Source organism: Azolla caroliniana, unplaced genomic scaffold (genome assembly GCF_043228905.1).
Source record: "Azolla caroliniana isolate FFs.n. ecotype wild unplaced genomic scaffold, voAzoCaro1.0.p SCAF_18, whole genome shotgun sequence".
Lineage (NCBI taxonomy): Eukaryota > Viridiplantae > Streptophyta > Polypodiopsida > Salviniales > Salviniaceae > Azolla > Azolla caroliniana.
The window spans coordinates 15,052,407-15,073,560 of NW_028230453.1; the positions used below are offsets into that span (position 1 = coordinate 15,052,407).

At 35.9% G+C, this 21,154-nt stretch overlaps 1 protein-coding gene across 1 annotated transcript; it reads right to left on the bottom strand.

Annotated features, from left to right (window-relative positions):
- Window positions 1-1,732: 1,732 nt before the first annotated feature.
- On the bottom strand, window positions 1,733-13,665 carry LOC147852477 (choline-phosphate cytidylyltransferase 2-like). The gene is made up of 8 exons (XM_087334063.1): window positions 12,997-13,665; window positions 11,423-11,536; window positions 10,033-10,128; window positions 9,351-9,393; window positions 9,122-9,277; window positions 4,508-4,588; window positions 3,096-3,206; window positions 1,733-2,121 (listed from the first exon to the last, which is right to left on the bottom strand). Exons 1-8 carry the CDS (start codon window positions 13,560-13,562, stop codon window positions 2,011-2,013), a joined length of 1,278 nt encoding a protein of 425 aa, XP_087190189.1. The 5' UTR covers window positions 13,563-13,665; the 3' UTR covers window positions 1,733-2,010.
- Window positions 13,666-21,154: the final 7,489 nt, after the last annotated feature.

Below are 21,154 nucleotides of genomic sequence, written 5' to 3' on the forward strand. Positions count from 1 at the left end.
AAGTTTTAGGTACTTGGTGCACATAAATGTGGTCAAGGCACAGTTCACTATCCTTTGGAGTATGTATACATATGTAGGGCATATATGAATGGTTTACGTGTCTTTATCATTATGCGCCTTAACTAGCATTCTTGTTGAATTCCAAGTTTGCTTAGCCATAGTTGTTCATCACTTTGTGTCCATGAAAGAATGTATGCTTTGCTCCAGTGGTGTAGTGATAGAGAATGAACAATGGCATATACATTGGGTCGGAAATGAACAATGCTCATATTGCTTTCTATTGAGGATGTTACATATGATAAAATGGACTTCATCTTTATTTCTTCTATATGCCACAAGAATACAATCCTAAATCAAATACGGACCATTGATGTCACAAAATAGAATATCCAATGATATACATATACATATTCAATACTCTCCTAAATCTACTTGTGATCATCAACAATATGTGAGAGAGTCTACTATAACACAAAAACATGACTTCATTGAATCACTTTGAAACCTCTTGAAGTTTATGGATGCTTATGGTGTCACACAAAACATGATTCTGGGGCATTACTAACCATGATATTAAGTTTCATATTAAAAAACCAAGTTGAAAATGTAATGCATAAATTGAAGTATCATTTGATGCCAAACCCTGCCCCCCAAATGTCAAATGTACATAATTCAAAAATAAAAGCTTGTGATGACTTACTAGAATCATTCTTAAGTAGGGACACACAAAGGAGCCATTTTGAAAAGCACATCTCTCACTTAAGTTTATTCAAGTGATTACCTATTCACTACTTATCATTCATACATCTAGTTTATTCAAGTCATTACCTATACAATGCTTATCATTCATGCATCTGGTTTATTCAGAGTAGTATTCCATATAACAGAGGCTTATCATTCATGCATCTGCTTTAGTTATATGGAATACTACCACATCTCTCACTTGAGTTTATTCAAGTGATTACCTATTCACTGCTATCATTCGTGCATCGGGTTTTTCTAGGGTTGTGATTGACTTGTGATGTTCATTGCCCCTCATTCCTTATGTAAACTACAGTTCCAAGTGATCATCATCACACTTTACTAGTGTAATTGAGTTGTTCTCGACACCCCTAATAAGTAACAGTTGATCAATATACGACACAAATGCCGACCCTGAGGCTGCATACATTGGTAGTTGATCCATGTCCAGATCAATCTAATAAATTCCTACATATGACAATGGTTGGGAGGGAATCATTCATTTTTGTTGGAAGCACACATCACAATCCAGTTTTTAGCAGAGTCCATACAGATTAATTAGTTTTAACAAGGAGATGAATTTGAGAACAGCCTATAAATGCCAGCAAATTATTATTTGCCTCAACAACAACAATTTTGGGTTCGAACCTTAATGCATATATCTTAAAATTTGGTGAGAATTCTCTTCAATGAAAAGTTTATCCGTCAATCAAAAACAGTGAACAGCTGAAACACGTTTTCACAATCACTCAACTGTGATTAAATTACAGCTACATGCTGCTTGATTAATAAAGAGAAAAAGAAACACGAGTCAATAGAATTCTTTGTGAACACATTCATAATGAGGAAAAACTGTTCGCTTTATCATGGGAAAAAAGTTGCTTCCGAAATTATACGGTTCATAGATATCATTTGAAAAAAACCGATGATAAAAACACCCGCATCTCACAATTACCTACTTTTCTGGGGGGGTTTGGTGGGGCATTTTAAGTACAAAAAACTATTCCAAAATTGGATTTGTCCAACCTGAAGCGAAGCGACAAATATCAACAGATTTCAGTTTGAACCAAGTCAGAATTTCAAAAGAAGTCATCACACTTAACCTTACACATTCCAAAGCTGTGCTTAAAATACAAAAAAAAAAAGAACAAAAGATTATAAGAAATAATGCTTACAAAAGCTCAGACTCTGGCAATATATATAGTGTGATGCTCCTCAGAGCAAAACCACAATCACATGTTATAGAAACATACGGAATAACCTCTGGTGTTATTTTCCGGTTGATGTGGCAGCTAATAATTTTGTGGATGGACGCCTCTTTTGCTGCTGCTGCTGCCTTGTAGTAAAACCCTTCTGTATCCTCAATTTTATAGCACTTTCCTGCATATGTACCAAAAACAAATGCATGAATTCAAAAAGTCAGTGCAGGAGAAAATAGTGGTTTATTATCTTTTGAGATTAGAAAAAGTCGAAATAAGAAACAGCACAGCTTATTTTTCTAATCTCAAAAGATAAAAAAGCCATAATATACAGAGCACCACTGCTCTAATAGCTTTTTATCATATTGTTGGTAGGAGAGAACGTAAAATTTGTATCTAGAAATAAGACATAACACTTCATATGTAGAATGAACTCATTCAACAAAAATGCAGGTATCTTCACTTCAACTGAGCCATCAAGAGTAAAGGATTAAGATTCAACACCAGAACTAATCTCTCTTTTGTCATTTTTTCATAGGTCATATTTAACCTCAGATGACAATAATAAAATCTATATCTATCTATTTCTCTCTAGATCCACTTTTTCTACCTCTGACAACAATAATAATATCTATCTATCTATTTCTCTCTAGATTCACTTTATTCCATTTGTTCTCATAGATCAGGTGTGAATCTCTGATAAAAATAGTAAAATCTACCTATCTATATGTTTTCTCTAGATTCACTTTATTCCAGCTTTTATTTCATCTGATTTTTATCACTACTAGAACTCATTGCGATACTAAAAATATTTTATCCCCGTTTATAAATGCATCTGTTATAACCCCAATCTCAATTTTGCATTTATTGGTTTTGAGAGTTACTATGAAATTTAGTTATTGTTTAGATTTTTCCTAGGCCCGCTAACAGGTAACCAGCAGTACAAAAAGAAGACATTCTGAACAACGTAAGTGTAAGTGATTCATTGGAACATATTCCATGCTTTAACATCTTTTGGGAAACTCATTTTAATAAACTGATTTTTAAGGACATCGCAAAACATTCAAGATCTTTTTCTTAATTTCATCTGTCAGAATTGGCAGAGCTTCACAGGTAGCGCTTATGAAGAATCAGAAATAGATGAAACAGCATTACCATTACATGACACCTTTCTTCAAATTTCTCAAGAAAACCACTGACCCAACGATCTGCATTCTCTACCCATTCACTGTGATGCATGCCTGCAGTCTTTGCAACAGTATTAAGCTGCCATACAAAATTGTACTTCAGAAATCCACTTATCCTCAGTAAAACCGCAAGGAAAACAAGGCATTAGAATATAGTGAATGAAGTTACTAACATCAAAAACTTAAAAACAGAACTTCCCAAGCTTAAAAGATCTGTTCCTCAATTGCTAAGGATTTTGATATAAGGATGCAAAATAACCCATAGTACTAAAGCTTATTGCCACACCACAAACGCATATATTTTCATATCAACAACAAAAAAAGTAAAGGAGCACATAAAGACTACAAGGCTAACAGTGATTTGGCACTATAAATGATTGTGTCCTTCTAAACACAACAAGAAAATGATGTTGCCATCATAAACAAAAGAATCCTTGAGAAAAACAAGTTCATGGTGATATCATAGATTGACATATTCGCATTCGTGGGGGTTCCCAAACAAATGCATATGAATACGCATATGAATGCATGAAAAAGTATTCGTTTAAAACAAAAAAAATAAGAGTTCATAAACTCCCTCCTTTTTAGTTTCCTAGATATAAAAAAAGGGACTTGACACTAATAATATTTTTATAATAAATGTCAAAGTATTCGTTTTATTTTTAATAAATAAATAAAATAAAATAAAGGTTCATTAACTCCCCACTTTCTATTCTCCCAAATTTTGTGGATATTTTGATCTGACATTAAAAAGGGAACTTCACACTAATCATATTTCTATAATAAATATAAAAAAATTTGTTTTTATTAAATAAATAAATAAAATAAAATAAAGGTTCATAAACTCCCCCCTTTTTTATTTGACACTATAAAGGAGACTTAATACTATATATTTTTATAATCTATTAATGAATGATTATTCTTTTTTTAGTGAATTTTTTTTCAAAAAATGAATGAATTAATTATTATATTTATTTTGCAAAACGAATGGTTTTATAATATTCTTGGGGCCATCTCATATTCTCGAATGGAGAATATCACACATGTGTCAATCTATGGTGAATATAATGCCGAAGACTGCATATTCAACATCATACTTACATCAATGACTACAATATAGTGATTATATATTTTACTAGGTAGGAGAAATAAAATAATAAATAAGTGGGACAAACAAGCAAAGACTTATGATTTTTATTATTTGACAAAAGAGAAATTTGTAACCCAAATTTGAGCTGAATAAATCAATGAAAGGTTTTTTGTTCAGAGATGTTAATGCATAGTTTCACAAAGTTTTGCGACACATATTTGCACACGAACCAGTAAGGCAAGCATTTACCAAAGAATAACACTAAAATAGAAAACAATAGTATGGCGTACCGTTTCTCCTACCCTCTCCTGCTGCTCTTTAACCTTCTGTCGTAGTTTTGTGATACCCATGTTCACTCTAAGTTGCTTCTCCTGAAAGAGAATGTTCAAAAACAAGTTGCATTCTCTCTCTCTCTCTCTCTCTCTCTCTCTCTCTCTCTCTCTTCGTTGGTAAAGTTCTTGAACATTGACAGTCGCTACTCACTTTCACATGTATCACGTGAATGTAATATTTTTGGTCTCATTGGTCATATAATAGAATCTCTCTCTGTGCACAGTAATGGAATATGAGGACCAATGATGCGTAGGACTTTTCTTGCTAGAACTCAAGAAAGAGAGAAGTTGTTGAAGGACAATAGTACAGCCACACAAGCTCATCCACAAAGAACAATCACAACTGTCTTTAGCCCTATCACTCCTATTAATGCTACATGTCAATCAGTCGCTACTCACTTTCACATGTATCACGTGAATGTAATATTTTTGGTCTCATTGGTCATATAATAGAATCTCTCTCTGTGCACAGTAATGGAATATGAGGACCAATGATGCGTAGGACTTTTCTTGCTAGAACTCAAGAAAGAGAGAAGTTGTTGAAGGACAATAGTACAGCCACACAAGCTCATCCACAAAGAACAATCACAACTGTCTTTAGCCCTATCACTCCTATTAATGCTACATGTCAATCAGTCGCTACTCACTTTCACATGTATCACGTGAATGTAATATTTTTGGTCTCATTGGTCATATAATAGAATCTCTCTGTGCACGGTAATGGAATATGAGGACCAATGATGCCTAGGACTTTTCTTGCTAGAACTCAAGAAAGAGAGAAGTTGTTGAAGGACAATAGTACAACCACACAAGCTCATCCACAAAGAACAATCACAACTGTCTTTAGCCCTATCGCTCCTATTAATGCTACATGTCAATCAAGGGATACACAAATGGGCTACTGACCAAGACATAAAAAAGGGGTTACAATAGATCGGTCAATAGCAATTTGTTGTGCATGTAGGGCCCAGTCCCATGGACCACGACCTCAGCACCCTTGTCATCGACAAATAAAGGCCATTATCTCCATCCCTTCAGAGACCTCTCCATTTTGGATCGACATGTGCTAGAGATCTTTCGAAGACAAAAGTTACAATATATCTAGCTTGAGAATCTCACATGTGTCGAAAACCAGATTCTCTTGTTTGGTCTTATTGGTCATTTTGGCCTTAAAAGACGTTAATATTTCTTTCTTTCTTTTCCTACACATGACATGGGAAACAATGTGGTTGCATATTATACTAGTCATGTTGCACCTAACAACAAAACCAATTCCTCATTGAACAAGGAACCACACAAATCAATACATGTTAGTGCCCATCCCATTGTATGCCATCCATACCACTTGGTTCACATTCACTTCGATGAAAGACAAGCATTGGGACATAGGTGATGAGACTAGTCTACCATGCACATTTTGCCCAGTTAAGTTCAGGAATCTGAGAACCAGAGTTTGATCAATGCTTTGCCTTTGATCACGTTCAACTATGTTTTCCACATAACTATGACCAAACCCAATCTTGACACGAATTTCTCATATTCACATTGTGCACTCTTGATTGCAACATTCATTAGTAACATGAATTTCTCCCATTCACATTGTGCACTCTTGATTGCACCATTCATTGGTAACATGCTTGAACATCGAGAGTAGGTGCTCACTTTCACATGTGTTGCATGAAAATGTTATATTTTTTGTCTCATGGGTCATAGTTTACCTCCGAAAACGATAATAAAATCTGTCTATCTATCTACATGTTTGTTGGCTTCATAGTTTACACCATAGCATCAAAGTCATAAAATTGATAGAATCGATGGCTGATCCTCGCCATGGGCTAGGTCCTATCTCATAGATCGCAATCAATCTCCTGTGAAAATCAACATATACATATACGTATATCACACAAGATACCCAAAATACAAATGCTATTAGATATCGAAGTAGTGACAAGCGATCTCCTAAGCCATTTGATTACAGAAGAGGTCAATCATATGAGAGATGATATAGAACAATCCTTGGAAGAAGAAATGCAAAAAAAGATAGTTATGCGAAAAACAAAACTGCATGCCTCTCTAAAGATAGAATTATTAGAAGCCATACAAAAGGACATCACAAGTTTCATAACGAAGTCAAACGGATGACATCATAGCAATCCACCTATCCGTTGTGTAATCAGATAGAAGAAGTAATCTATTAATCAAAGTTTATTGTCACTATTTTATTTTCAATTATTCAATTGAAGTTTTCTCAATTTATTTTTTTATACAAAACTAAATTATGATGGAAGTTTGGTTATTCCACCAATAATCAAATAACCTATCTCTTCCCCAATAAGTTTGGTTACGATGGAAGTGATGAAAGCTAAATTAGAAGTAGTCAAAAGGAAAGCTAGTGCCTTAAATGTAAAAGTTGTTGGTTGGGCTAAAAAAGAAGCCTACAAGAAGATGCCAAGAATCTTCGAACAAAGATCGGGGCATCAAATATTCCATTTGCTTCAACATGGAGAGTGGGAAGAGATGAATCACAGCCTAAAGTCTTGTTCATCCGTGGCACTGATATGGAAAAGAAAAAAATCTTTCCTATCCAACAGAAGGCCACTCAAGGGTGACAAAATATAGTTAGATGATGAGCTCTCTCCAACTCAAGCAGCACATCACAAACAAAGCATAGTATGCGTGATTGACACAAGAAAGGAAGAGAAATTGGCTGTATATAGATAGAGATTGTAAGGTCATTGTTACAAAGACGAGAGCTACATGATAATGTACGTCCTATGAGAGCTTATGGATGATTATATGGAATTGCAATGGCTCTCTAAGGATAGACCTTGGGTATTTAAAGAACCTTCAGGAACATAAATATTGTTATGTATACTAAGACTCATCAATGCATTGCTAATAAACTCTGTTGTACGAGGATATAAACAGGAGTTAGTATGTTGTTCCCACCCAAGGATACCGAGAAGCACTAGAGGCTTCGGCAGGACTAACAATCGGCTTAACGGTTTCAACAGTTCGGTTGCAGTTTGGGTTTTTTAGAACGGTTCGGTTCCGTTTCAACGGTCAAAAACCGCAGTTTAAACGGTTTACGGGTTTTTTTTTTTTGAATTTCTTTTTTAAAAAGTTGTAAAAATAAATAAATTATTTTTAAAGAATCTTTTCATTTTTAGACCTTATTCTCACATTTTAGGAACATCTTAAAAATATTATAAATTTTAAAAAATTAAAAATTTGACCTGTGTTGAAAACCGAAACCGCGGTTTTACAGTTTAACGGTTTGAAAAATGTTTAACGGTTCGGTTTAACAGTTTCGCGGTTTGGTTCAGGTTTCAAAATTTTTAAACGGTTCGGTTTGGACCCTCTCAAACCGAACCGTTGCCGATTGTTAGGCAGGAGCTCCATGATAAGAGTACACGTGCATAAGAATGTAGCCGTACACTATAAGTGGATATGAATCAAAGAGGGGATATTAGAGAGTTATATATTGCAATTCGCTACTTTCCAAGCAACTAATGTTGAAACCCTAAAACACCTAGAGATCCAACCTGACTTTGTAAAAGAAAAAGGCTCTGAGACAACCCTAAAGTAGGCTCAGATCAAGAAAAAACCATAAATATGGTATAAATCTAAGGAAAATCCTAAAATATCTCTGATTTATGAACCACCTTAAAAACAACCAGTTCAGACCTTAACATACAGCTTCATAGAGAAAGTGAGCAACTATGGTGAAAGGACCATCAGACAAGAAGCTATTGTATCAAGAGCAGTGAAATTTAACTCAGCAAGCAGTAAATCTGATCCATCAGGAACAGATTGACATCAGCAACAATGAAAAAGAGATGGGAAATGGCATGAAGTGGCAACTATGAGAGAGATCTGAAAATGGAAATCTCTGAGGAATACAAAGCTACACAGCACAATCAGGACAAACTTGAAAAATATGGTAGTAGTAGAGCGACATTAGAGTGTAATATAAATGCAAAACCAAGGCGACATTTTTTACCAAATTCTTGAATAAGATAACCAACTCTTCAACATTGTCTAGATTTCGAATTGATTGAGCTATATTGAACAAAAGGAAATCGTTAAACTTGGAAAAGTTGGTATTATTTGCAGACACACAACTTCAGTTGGACTCTTGATCAGTGAAAAACTGCAACACCATATTGGCGTATGAAAGGATCTTCCAATAAAAGATTTCAAACATGCTTGTTTTACTGCAAATAAAATCAATGGAATTCTATTCAATTCCCATGTTAGTAGTTCTCCAATGCATGCAGTTCCCAGCAGGCTTCAGTCAACCATGGACAAGTACATGAGTACATCACGATATTTTGGGTGCACTCTCGTAGAGTTTCCTTAAGATCCAATAGACAATTCCTTGTAGTTCTCCTTATAAGTACTTAGAAGCTCAAATATAAATTAAGAAAGCACTGAGCAGAACATTATAGATTACACAAAAACTGAAAAAAACATAGTAAAAGATAATCGGCTGTGTGAAGTTTCCATTCAAATAATTCTCTGAGGAATACTTGCTATTTATTATGAGCAGCCAGGTTGATCGGAGGTTACCTTAACATAGCTCACACCCAGATCCTTCCTACTGTAGCCTCGAGCTAGATTCCGCATTACATATTCATTGTAGTCCTTCAGAATGCGCATAATAATATCTGATGTTGAAATCCCATCCGTCCTTTTTGTTTCTTTGAATTTACCAGCAGCCTTAACCTGTAAATTTACTCATTAAAACCACGCTTTGAGATCAGATGAGCTCCAAACTTTGCTTGAATGTTGGACTTACAAATTCATAAACATCTTTTCCGGCACCACTAGCATCAGCATATCTGGGCATATGGAGTACAAATAAAGATTTAAAAACTCTCTATGCATTTGCCTTCAATTTATTTATCAACCAAAGAAAACTGAGCAGCCACCACCTCCCTGAGAGAATACACTTCACTTTGCATTTCGTAAGTTTAAGATAGATATATATGTGATACAATTTCCTATAGCAATAACTATCCTTGAGCAAGATGGTGAATTTAGACCCAGCATATCCAAACACCTAATGGTTTGTGTTATTTACTTATTCAGGTGAATTTATCAGACAACCTGTGATGAGATGAGACCTCGTGATCACCATTCCAGTTATACTCCTCTTTACTTCGACTCTTGGGGATATGCTAGTCCAAACATACCTTCCTTCCTAGGGAACATTCAAATAGCTGACTCTCCACATGCAGTCCCACTTGTTGGCTCAAGAAAAACTGATTTCATAACTTCAAATATGCAAATGCCTTTGTAAAACTAGCATAAACTGGAAGCTGACACATTTTCTGTTGCATGCTCAGGATGTGTAATTGTGTCAGATGCAAGGGGTTTGAGATAGGGATATATAAGTAGCACAGCCCAAAGTGGATAAAGATAAATTAGCATAAACAATAACAACAACCACATGTGCTTATTCAGAGGACGAGACTCACGGCAAAGAATCGTGTGCTACAAAATCAATTTGATGTTTGTCCAAAAATTCTTGGTTAATGACCCAAGGTGCATCTGGAATCACTTCATCCACCCATCTGTTGTCAGAAGGTAAACAGATATATGTTTAGATAAATGATATGGACAATAATTACAAATTTGAACTGTCATGATATTGTACAATAATAATACAACTATCATGTTTTGGTTGACATATCTTCATGCCTGTGAGTATATGAATTTGCCAAACATGTCAATAAAACACGCAATAGACATAAGTAGCATTCCTCAATAATAAATATATGAGCTTTAAGCACATATGCAGGTACTGCAAATGGAAACTTGATACTGCTGAGATTGATCACATTTCACCTTCAGGTGTCAACAGGCTAGACACTCATACAAAACAATTTGGATACTAAGAAATGTTAAAAGAAGTGGATGAGTTAGCAGGCTTGGAAGGCCTGAGGACCTATAAATGCACCGCACTTCTGTGGTCAAGAAAAGAGAGATGCATTCATAAACAAAAGAGGCAAACAGATGTTATTAAACTTCCGCTAAATAAATGCAATTAAAATTCTCGCAGAAAACGCACATTCTATGAAACCAAATCATAAAGTGGAAAAAGTGGGCAAAGTTCCCAGCTTGTTTGGCCCCACATAAAGCATTAAAGCGCTACTGTACGTCCACAACCAAACAGTTAACAAAGTACTTCACTTCAAAGGTTTATTGAATCTGACCTTTCAATAACAAAAGTCAGAACATAAGAAAAGGTTCTCTAGTTACAAGACTACATGTCTACATCTACTATATTGATAGAGACTCGAACACCTGAAAATGATAAGTGGAAATTTCAAAATACAAGTACATGCCGCCTACTGAAGTCTAAGTGGTACTCAAATACTAGTAACTACAATATTGGATTAAGTACTGGTGAGTTATTTAAAACTAGGTTCTCTCACAAGAAAAATCAACCTCCACAAGCACAAGCAAAAGTTGCGGTATCGCTCATTTATGGTAGCTAATAAAGCCCAAGGAGAACTTGAGATCTATCATAAGCAGTTGCAATGAATCCAAGCCTTTGGTAATGATGAACTCTATAAATGAGATCCAATGTTATGGTGAGATATGTATAGATGTTATATTGCTCTTTCTATATTAACCTTATTGAAGAGCTATTTCTTGCTACCTAAAAAGCCATATTTCTCAAAAGAGTTCCCCTACCCAAGTTCCTACACCCAATTTCGTTCAGGAAGACAGAACGCTCAAGAAGAGTTCCTACACCCAATTTCATTCAAAACGATAGATTTCTGAAATTTTAAGAATATATCGTAAAATAATGCAATTGACACAGAATCCTTATTCCTAACATTCAGATTCAATTTCGCTCACTTGCAATGCCGTAAGGATTCGTATCGTTCAGTTTCATTCATGACCGTCTTCCCTTTGTACTTATGAGTGATAGCATCACTGCAGCATCCAACTAAAAGGTATGTGTTTGGGAACCTGCACAAATTTAATAGTAGATAAATAAATCCATGTCACAATTGGAGGATCCAAAGAAAATAAGTCCAAAACTCTGGCTTTCTCACTCCCTGAAGATAAAAGGAGGATAAAACTCAATATCCAACCCTAATTCACAAATGGGCAACCTTAAAATCTGTTTTTTCTCTTATCAGAATAAATGGGGAATGGATAATCATACCTGAGTTCAATTAGAAATACAACGCAGAAATTAAGCACAAAAATTTAAACCCTAAAATCTGGTATTCCATTTCTCTGAAGAACAAACTAGAAAACCTAGTTGTTCTCCTTATCTACAAAAAAGGGAGATGGATTTCCACATCAAATCTTAATTCAAAATGCAAACTCATGAGGAGAACGGAATGAAAATCCCAGCCCTACTTCAAAATTCAAAGCATACCCCTTCCCTGAAGAAAAGGGACTGGATCACCATACACAGCCCTACTTCAAATTTCAAAGAATAAAAAGAAGCCTAAACAAAAGGTCAAAAGAAGAAACCCGAAACCCTAAACAAAAAACTCATAGCTGAAAATGAACCACAAAAGGTCCACCCCAAAACCTGCTATTCTATGAAGAAAAGGGAATGGCTCTCTGTTATTCTAGATGCTATACAAAAAATAGAGTCACCATGAATCTGGTTTTTTCCTATCCTCTGAAGGAAAAAATCTAAACTCAGCCCTAATTCAAATCATACTCCAACCTAAGAATAAATTCAAAACACAAACTCAAAAACAAGAAATCAAAAAGGCAAAAGAAATGTACAATTGCTTGAAATGTTTTAAAAAAAATCGAAACTTTTGGTTTTAATTTTGTTTTCTGTAGACATCTAACTCCTGAACTCGAACTGCAAAGCATCGACATAAAATTCCAATATTTTTCTTCTACAAAGAAAAGTGAATTGATCTCTTCATCCAAACTTAATTCTGAATGTAAAGGCAGGAAAAAGAAGGCCGAGCCTTAATCTGTGTTTTCCTTCTCTGAAAGCATCTCAATACCCAACCTATAATCTCGTATTGTTAACCCTTTCGGATACCAATAGAAATGAATAGATGTCTTGAAACTTATCTAAATTCAAATTGTAAAACAGATGAACAGGCAATCCAAAAGGCCAAGGCCTTAGAATCTTTTCCCTTCTCGTAAGGAAAGGAGTGGATCTTCAGCCCTAAATCCTAAATTTGATGTGAGCTGCAGAAAAAGAATCAATCTTTTGTGATTGTTCACGGCATCAAATTTCTGTTTCTTAATCTCTGAACCTGGAAACTTAAATATTAAATTCAAAATGCAACCGGAGAAACAATGAATGTAGCTGTCACAGAAAATATGCCATGTTTTCCCTTGTTGGGTGGATATAACAATCGGGTCTTTTCTGAAGAGGAGTAAATGGATCTCCAAACTCTAAACCCAAACCTCAGAACCTTTGGCAGAAAAAACAGGAAACATACAATTTTTTTGCTTGTTCGAGGGATCGGGCGTGGCCAAAGTGAAAGAGATCATAAATGCCATCAGCATAGATACGGCAAGGTCTGTCAGGGAAAGGATTATTCTGTTCGTTTTCGGAAGGCTGCGGAGAGGGATGGGGAAGGTAACGTGTTGCAGAAGAAGGATGAGGACCAGGAGGAGAAGCAGAAGCATAACCATCTTCTTCTTCTTCATCATCATAATCATGATCGAAGAAAACATCTTCTTCTTCTTCTCCTTCTTCATCATCATCATCATCATCGTCATCGTCATCATCATCATCATCTTCTTCTTCTTCTTCTTCGTCATCTTCATCATCGTCATCGACTTCTCTTACTTCTTCTCCGTTGCTTGCTTCTCTGTGTTCTTCTTCTTCTTCTTCTTCTTCTCCTCCTCCTCCTCCTTTGGTTTCTTGATCGTGTCTGTTTTCCATAGAGAGGAGCTCCTGTTGATGGTGAGGAGGAGCAGGAGCAGGAGCAGGAGGAGGGAAAGGAGAGGAAGAAAAGGAAGGCGAAGGATTAATGGAGTGCTTGCGAGGCTTGCGAGCCATGGGGTGGTCCAGATCGGAGTTACCGATTTTACCTATGGTTAAAAAATCAGAAGAAGAAGAAGAAGAAGAAGAAGAAAAAGGAAAAAGACAGGGTAAAAAATCTAGCTCTGCTTTCTGATTTCTGACACACAGGTGGAGCAGGAGCAGGAGCAGGAGAAGAAGAAAGGAGAAGGAGAAGGAGAAGGAGAAGGAAGCTTCTTCAGCTTCTTTCTATGTAGTACTGTAATGGTGTGAATAAAGAAGACCAAGAAACCCTCTCTCTCTCTCTCTCTCTCTGTGTCCTGGCCTGCCTCCCATGGCTGGCTTTGTGGGCGATTTGGGAGAAAGAGACCCTTACCTTTGTGGCCACTTGGGTCGGTCAATTCTCGGGTCGCATCCGTCCGAATGTCCGCCCGCCCACCCATTGGGGTGAACCACCGAATGTGTCTGCCGATGGCTGGTCATTCGGATTGATCCGTCCATCCGAATACCTGCCCGCCCGCCCATTGGGGGCGAATCGCTAACTGTGACCACCGAAGACCTGAACCAACACAGCACGGGAATATGGGTTTGGCAGTCTCCATTCAATCCATGACCTCAGAAACCTACCTTCCTTCGCAGCGAGCTAGCTACTGCCACTTCAAGTGGTTCCCACACTTTCCTTCTCATGTTCCACGTCCATCTTCCCAATGTATCTATCTCGAGTGTGTGAGCATGTGATTCTATGGGTAAATGAAAGCATACAAGTATGTAAACATGTATGCGTATGACACGTATCCTGAGTGAGCGTGTGATTTTGTGTGTAAATGAAAGCATACAAGTATGCATTTGTGTATGCGCATGACACTTATCTTGAGTGAGCGTGTGATTCTATGTGTAAATGAAAGCATACGAGTAATTTGTATATGTGTGAGTTCAAGTGCCTTAGTATGTGTATAAGAGCACTTATGTAAATTGACTTTGCATAGATACGTGTGTGTGTGTGTGTGTGTGTGTGTGTGTGTGTGTGTGTGTGTGTGTGTGTGTGTGCGCGTGTGTGTGTGTGTGTGTTTATATTTTATTGTGAGTGTATGTATGTATATGAGCATTTTTGTTTTTATGTATACGTATATATGTGTATATCAATATGCAGAAGTGTGTGTGTGTGTGTGTGTATTATGTATGTATATGTTTATGTGTATGATTATATATGCATGTGTATTGTATTGGTAAAAATGCTTATATATATGTTAATGTGTAGGATGATTGAGTATGTTTGTGTGGGAGTATCTATATGTTGACCTGCATGTGCCAGATGAGTTGTGATTGTGTGTATAAATTTCTATGTATATGTGATGTTTATATATGGATGGATGTACATACATGTAGATGTAGGGGTATGTTGTGTGGGAGGGGTGTTTTGGGAAATTTGAAGTTTCCCTTGGGTTAGGTCCTTCGGTAACCTAGTATGAAAGGAAGAGGGAGTGTAACACTGACACAAGAATGGTGTCGTCTGCAACAGATCCAATAACAAAGGCAACAATAAGAGCAGAAGAACTCGCCAATGGTCGCCCCTCAACCTCCTCTCTTTTCATCTTTCTGCTACTTGTCGGGGTGAGTAGTAGAGAAAGGAGGGTGGAGCATTTCATTTCTCCCTTCCATGGAATTTTCCACGAAGGGTCTAGGTCCTCGTGGACCCGATCCGTGAAGGGTTTTCTTTGTCATCGATGTCTTTTGGATGACGGAATGCCTTAGTATAGCGAGTTTGTAATTTTCCTATTTCAACATGGAAAATGCTTTGGTACTTGGATTTGGATTTGGATTTTTGAGCCGAATATTTTGTTTCGGCCGTCTTGAAGCTTTTTTTTTATGACGATGATGGATCCACTAGAACTTTGAGCCAAAATTTCACCTCTTACTAAAATAACTCCTCTTCACATAGATTTATGCTCGAATATTGTGATCCTAATCTGAAAATTCCCTTGTGATCCTCGAGTAGATATCAATTTTGTAAAAACTTAAAATATACCAAATTGCATCATTCATCAATAAATAAATCGATTTTATAATACATCAAATCAATTTTGTTTGCTCTCAACTCATACTAACACTCATGTTTGTATAGATTGACCCTATTACATAGAGTGTATGAAATAATGAAGATAAAAATCAAATAGGAGTTGTCTCAAAGTGATGCTTGAGTTTTGGCGTAGAGTCCTCAATCTACAATGAATGGCTACATTGCCTCTTCTTGTGTAGCCTCATGACTTCTGTCAAGCTAGATTTTGGAAGAGCTTCCGTCTCAAATCCCAATTTTTTCCGTCTTGCTCATTTTATAGCATTTTGGTGCTCCCTCCCAAAAAAAAATAGTGGTGCCTATTTGAACATGCACCATTGCTTTCCCTTTTTTATGCGCCTATCCTTACTTTAACAAGGGCACCTAGTGCTAGCAAAATGATTATCAACATGTTCATCCTCATCACTTTCTCATTGTCACCCACATATTCCCTTCGAAAGTTCTAATATAAGTTTGAACCCTTGAACTTACTATTTGGAATGGTTAACTATTGCCATCTATCAAGATTCAACTCATTTGTGCTACTTCTTTACCCATAATCCTAACCTATCATAAACTTAGTTCTTGACACTTTCATTGTCTATACACACCATGTCATGACAACATACCGAGATTTTGTTGTTACATTTTGTGATAGTGGATAGTGCCTCTTACGAGTCTGAGTTTCTAAGATTGTTTCGCTTGTTCAGGCTTGAACACGGCCTTTCATTTACCATAATTGTTGCAGGTCCATGCTTCTATGATGAACTAGCGTAGTATGGCCGCATCAATAACTTTGTAGTATTCGTTTACGTGGCATCCCTATAATGCCTTTTGTGTGGATGAGAGATCTCAAATTATTTTACACTTTATTGTCCAACAAATAATCGTTATCATCATATGCATGCTAATGAATAGGCATTGCCCAACTCTGCTTCCACCAAACATAGTATAGAATAATTGACCTTGAACCAATCTAATGTGAAAATCACACCTTGAATGTTGATAGATCAAATCAAGGTGAACCAAAGTGGGTGTTCAAGTCAATCACACCCTTAGAAACTTTAAACACAGTAATGCGTTACAACCATGACAATAAGCCCCACGTCCATATATGTAAACTTCACGTAGGGAAATTGCTTGGCATTGTTTTCCACCCTATGTCAAGTGTACAAGTATCCCCGTGCAAGTGTTATCATAGACCTTATCAACTTTAAAATGCATACATTGACGTTGGTTTGCTTCTTAGTTGTCCTTGGTTCACATGATTATACATTAAGCCCCCTAAACCCTTATAATATATTGTTGTATGACCTAATATCATGTTATTGATCATTGTCCTTGCATAGAACATACCCCATGCCCAAGGTCATGCTATCATTGTCTTATATTCCTTGATGATCATGATATAAGTTGGCGGTTGTTATCCAACCTTAAAGTGTATATATAATGAACAACTCATGGTTATTGAATCTTGGCTTCATCTCACAAATATTTAATAACAAATTGTATTTAAACACGATGACAGACACTTTTGAAGAAAAATAAAGCAACCTTTGATTTGCTATTCTTGCAAATGATTATTCTAACCGCCTTGTTCACGATAGTACATTTTCCCATTTTTCAAAAAATATGATTGGCAGAACCTAGGATGTTTCATTCTACATTGAAAATCTAGAGGTTGTACAAACTCATGTCTTTTAAGGATTACTATAATTGAACACTTATGATTGCTTACTTTTTATCTCGTGGTGAATTACATGGTCATCCAAAGTGCGAGATAAAACATTAACAAAATTATGTCATTTTTAAGTCCAACTTACTTCATTTGCATCCCATGCATTGTGTACAACTCTTGGCAATTGGGTTGATTTCAAAGTTTTTGCTTCTATGACGCTATTTAGATTTTTTAGCATCAATATGATTACTAGTTTGCATCACTTACTATCAAGGATCGTCCTATTCAATCGATAAAACTACAATAAAAGAGTATGCATTGTCAACCCTGTGTGCCATAATATGGACCATACGTGCATTCGCATTCGAGAATGTTTCATTTTTTTTTCCCAAAAAAAACTCTTTCCATTAGTTATAAAATTTTACAAATGAGATTGTTATGTACAAATCCCTGTAGGGGTGCGATAGTTCCATCTTATGTGGATGCCCACTGACTCAAGAAAGGGAGACGACAACCATTGTTAGATGAAGGCTATTCGTTGTCTTTCAACTCCATCAGAGCCGCCCTTGAGGCCATCATATGGTAAACCCCCTCGAAGTATGATAAATACTATACTTTTGTATTCGTTATTTATCATAAGGCAATTTTTTTAAAGGTAAGAAAGTTAAGGTAAAAAGTGTAAAAAAAACATGAGAATGTTTTGATAACATATGCATTCATATGAAAAAGACTGTTTGCCAATGCATTTGAGTATATTACGTACTATGCTTTGCACAATTCCTAGCCAATCTTTCAAGGTTGATGCCTACATAACTCCACTATTGTCTTGAGGATTGAGGATACATAGTATTAATTTAGATTAATACAAATAGAAGTGTTGGAACTTGTCTACATTCACATGATTGCACATAATTTCGTTGGTTGAGTAGGTAGAGATGAATGGATATGTTAAGATCAAATAAGTAGATACATTACAAAATGGTTGGGAATGAACATGTTGGTTATAATTTTTAAAATTGTTGTCAATGAACTACCTAATCTTTTTAACATTTACTTGTATTGTAGTTAAACTCGCTAGAGGGCATCAAATCTTTAGTGTTGCACAAAGAATGTTACTATTTATATCGCAAATATGTATTCCACAAAAGTGATGTTTTATCTCGAGGTAAATTTAGCCCTTGGCCAAGTAATAATAAGGGCTACTCTAGAATTTATTGCAATTCGTAAAAGGTCACAAAACCTCTCCCAATTCTCGAAACACTAAATAAACATAGGAAGAAGGAAGAGTATATAGTATATACTGTTGTTTTTTAGGATTTGAACATGAACCTTAACCTTCAAAACTTAAGAATCAAGATTATCAGTTGACAATTAGAACCTCGTTATCCAAGATAATCTATCAAGTGATTGCAAATAATCAAACATATTTACATTGTGGCATTTTTTGGAAGTTGGTGACCTTGGGTCGTGTTCAAGTGGCATTTAAGAAGTTACAACAATATTTTGATGTCATTAGTTTTTGGATGGTCTTATTGCCTCTATTCAAGTATTTATTTTTTTCAATTTTCATAATCGACCATGTGTGGTATTGAAGAGAGTTGCGACCACTTGTTGGTATGGTGAGTATAATGAAACAAAAACTTAACCACACATTTATTGTCTAAAAAAATGCAATGTGTTACCCATATAGGTGTACGGGAGGGTTAATGTGTAATGTATAAGGTGTAATGTGGAAACATTGAATAGAGAGTGTGTGTTTACACATTTGGCTTTTTGTATGCATGTGTACAAGAGTGGGGAAGTAGGTGTAACTACCCCCATTCGGCTTTTTGTAATGTTTGATCAAATATTGTACTATTTAAACCCCACCCATGGGGCATGAAAGAAGGAAGGAAATATAGTGAAGTTACCCCCAACTCGTTTCTATCTCGATTCCCTCTCTCTCATTCTCTCTCTGTATGTGTCTCTCTTCCTCTCTCCCACATTCGAACCCCTTGGGAGCCACCCCCCACCCATCAACAAATGATGCTATTACTATCCCTATTCATGTCATATATTTATAAAAATAATACATTGACAATAACACGCTTGATAGAATCACATTACAACGCCGCTGAGATGACATAAAATTTCATGTTTCTCCAAGGAAAAAGAATGCATTTCAAATGCCTTGTTCACATTAAGAGGGATATTTTGATACTTATTCTAAACCTAACTTGCAATTAATATGGTTCTCCTTGAAGAAATTGAACCACAATTTGTTTCATTGGTTTTCTCCATATAGAGAGGATATATAAAGTGTGAGCATATACGAGACAAATGTGAAACAAAATGATGTTCCATGTTAGTGCATGTTGTGATATCTCGCTTCGTAAGTCAACTTTCCATTATAATAAAAAACACGGAATAAAGTGTTAACGTAATGTGGATATTTATTGTACAAATTCATTGTATTGGGACACACACTGAGAAAACTTTGTCATGGAACCTTCTGACATAACATAACTCTCCATATACATACTGGTCTATCATCAACTTGGAGAAATCAGGGGATTTCTTAATGCAAGGTAGTCTAATAATTAATGATCACATTGGTCGATTGTCAATAGCTCACTAGAAGAATATTGGTTTTACAAAGTTCTCATTATGTCAATTGGTTTTTAGCCACTAATATTGAATTAAGAAATAAGGTTATCGTATGGAGAGTATGATAATAATAGCCATATGCAAGACTCCAAAGCACGGGCATAATTATGTTAATCTCGAGCTTCATGCATTTAAGCTCCATTGTTCCATAAAATAAGTTTTTGATGACTACATTTGCTCCTACTACTTTGTTTCTCAAGGATATTCTTAGGAGAAAAACTATTTGAGTGGAAAGAAACCCTATTTTAATTCAATTGGTTTTTGAATGGTTTTTGAAGTAGACAGATGAGATATAACATGTCACTTCTCACGTGGATGGAGCATTATGGTGTTGGAAACAATCTCTCACAAAAAACAGCTAAAACTATTATTTGTTTCCAACATTTTAGTGTGAATCGGGCAAATTCTGATGTCTCTAACACCATTCATGACATGCAAAGTTGTCCATTATTGCCTAATTCTTTGGTCTCTATATTAGAGGTTGCAAGATATATGTTATGAAGTGGAGGACAATAAATTCACATCGTGCCATCCAAGACGATATTCTTATATTGTGCTAGTCATAAGTAGATTTTCAACAACTTGCAATTGATGAGTTTCAAAGACAAACAGGGCTCACATGAAAGATGCACTATTCACATATTGTCATATGTAAATGGTATATTTTCTATTCTCATAGGTAGATCTTTGACAACATCAAATTGTAATAGATGAATTTCGAAGACAAGGTTTAATGAGATGATAGTGACGGTTTCAAAGGCTAGTGGATTGAGAACAATTGACAACTGCTCTTGTTGCATTCGCAACCAATACGGCATAAGGCAGTTTGGACTCCTCAACCAACAATATCAACGTGGAGGTACAACTTTGTTGATACATAGATGCATTCTCAATGTAACACACTTGGAGGTGACACAAATATCTAGTAGAACTACATCAAGGAGATATGCATCACATGAAGCCAACAGTTCTATGAAAGATATATTACAATAACCAATTGATATGGACATCAAAGATCTATGTATCACGTAAAGGCAACCCCTTTCATTTAAGATGTATTACAATGATCAACATGCATATCAAAGACTTGGTTCATACAAATGGATTTGGAGTCTCAAGGAGAAAGGGGATCACAGTGACATCCTATAGATGCACCATCCAAACAAGGAGGTAAACTCAACTAAATGTAGTTCATCCAAACATCCGACATTACTCAAACAAGAGTCACACTGGAAATTGTCACCAAATTTTGCA

What these genes read in the sequence shown, in the direction of transcription:
- LOC147852477 (XM_087334063.1), bottom strand. Translation starts at nt 13,562, where the DNA reads ATGGCTCGCAAGCCTCGCAAGCACTCCATTAATCCTTCGCCTTCCTTT. An exon ending in GAAAAGATGTTTATGAATTT is followed by an intron (nt 9,278 to 9,350) that starts GTAAGTCCAACA and finishes GTAAATTTACAG; the next exon opens with GTTAAGGCTGCTGGTAAATT. An exon ending in AGGAGAGGGTAGGAGAAACG is followed by an intron (nt 3,207 to 4,507) that starts GTACGCCATACT and finishes TTTGTATGGCAG; the next exon opens with CTTAATACTGTTGCAAAGAC.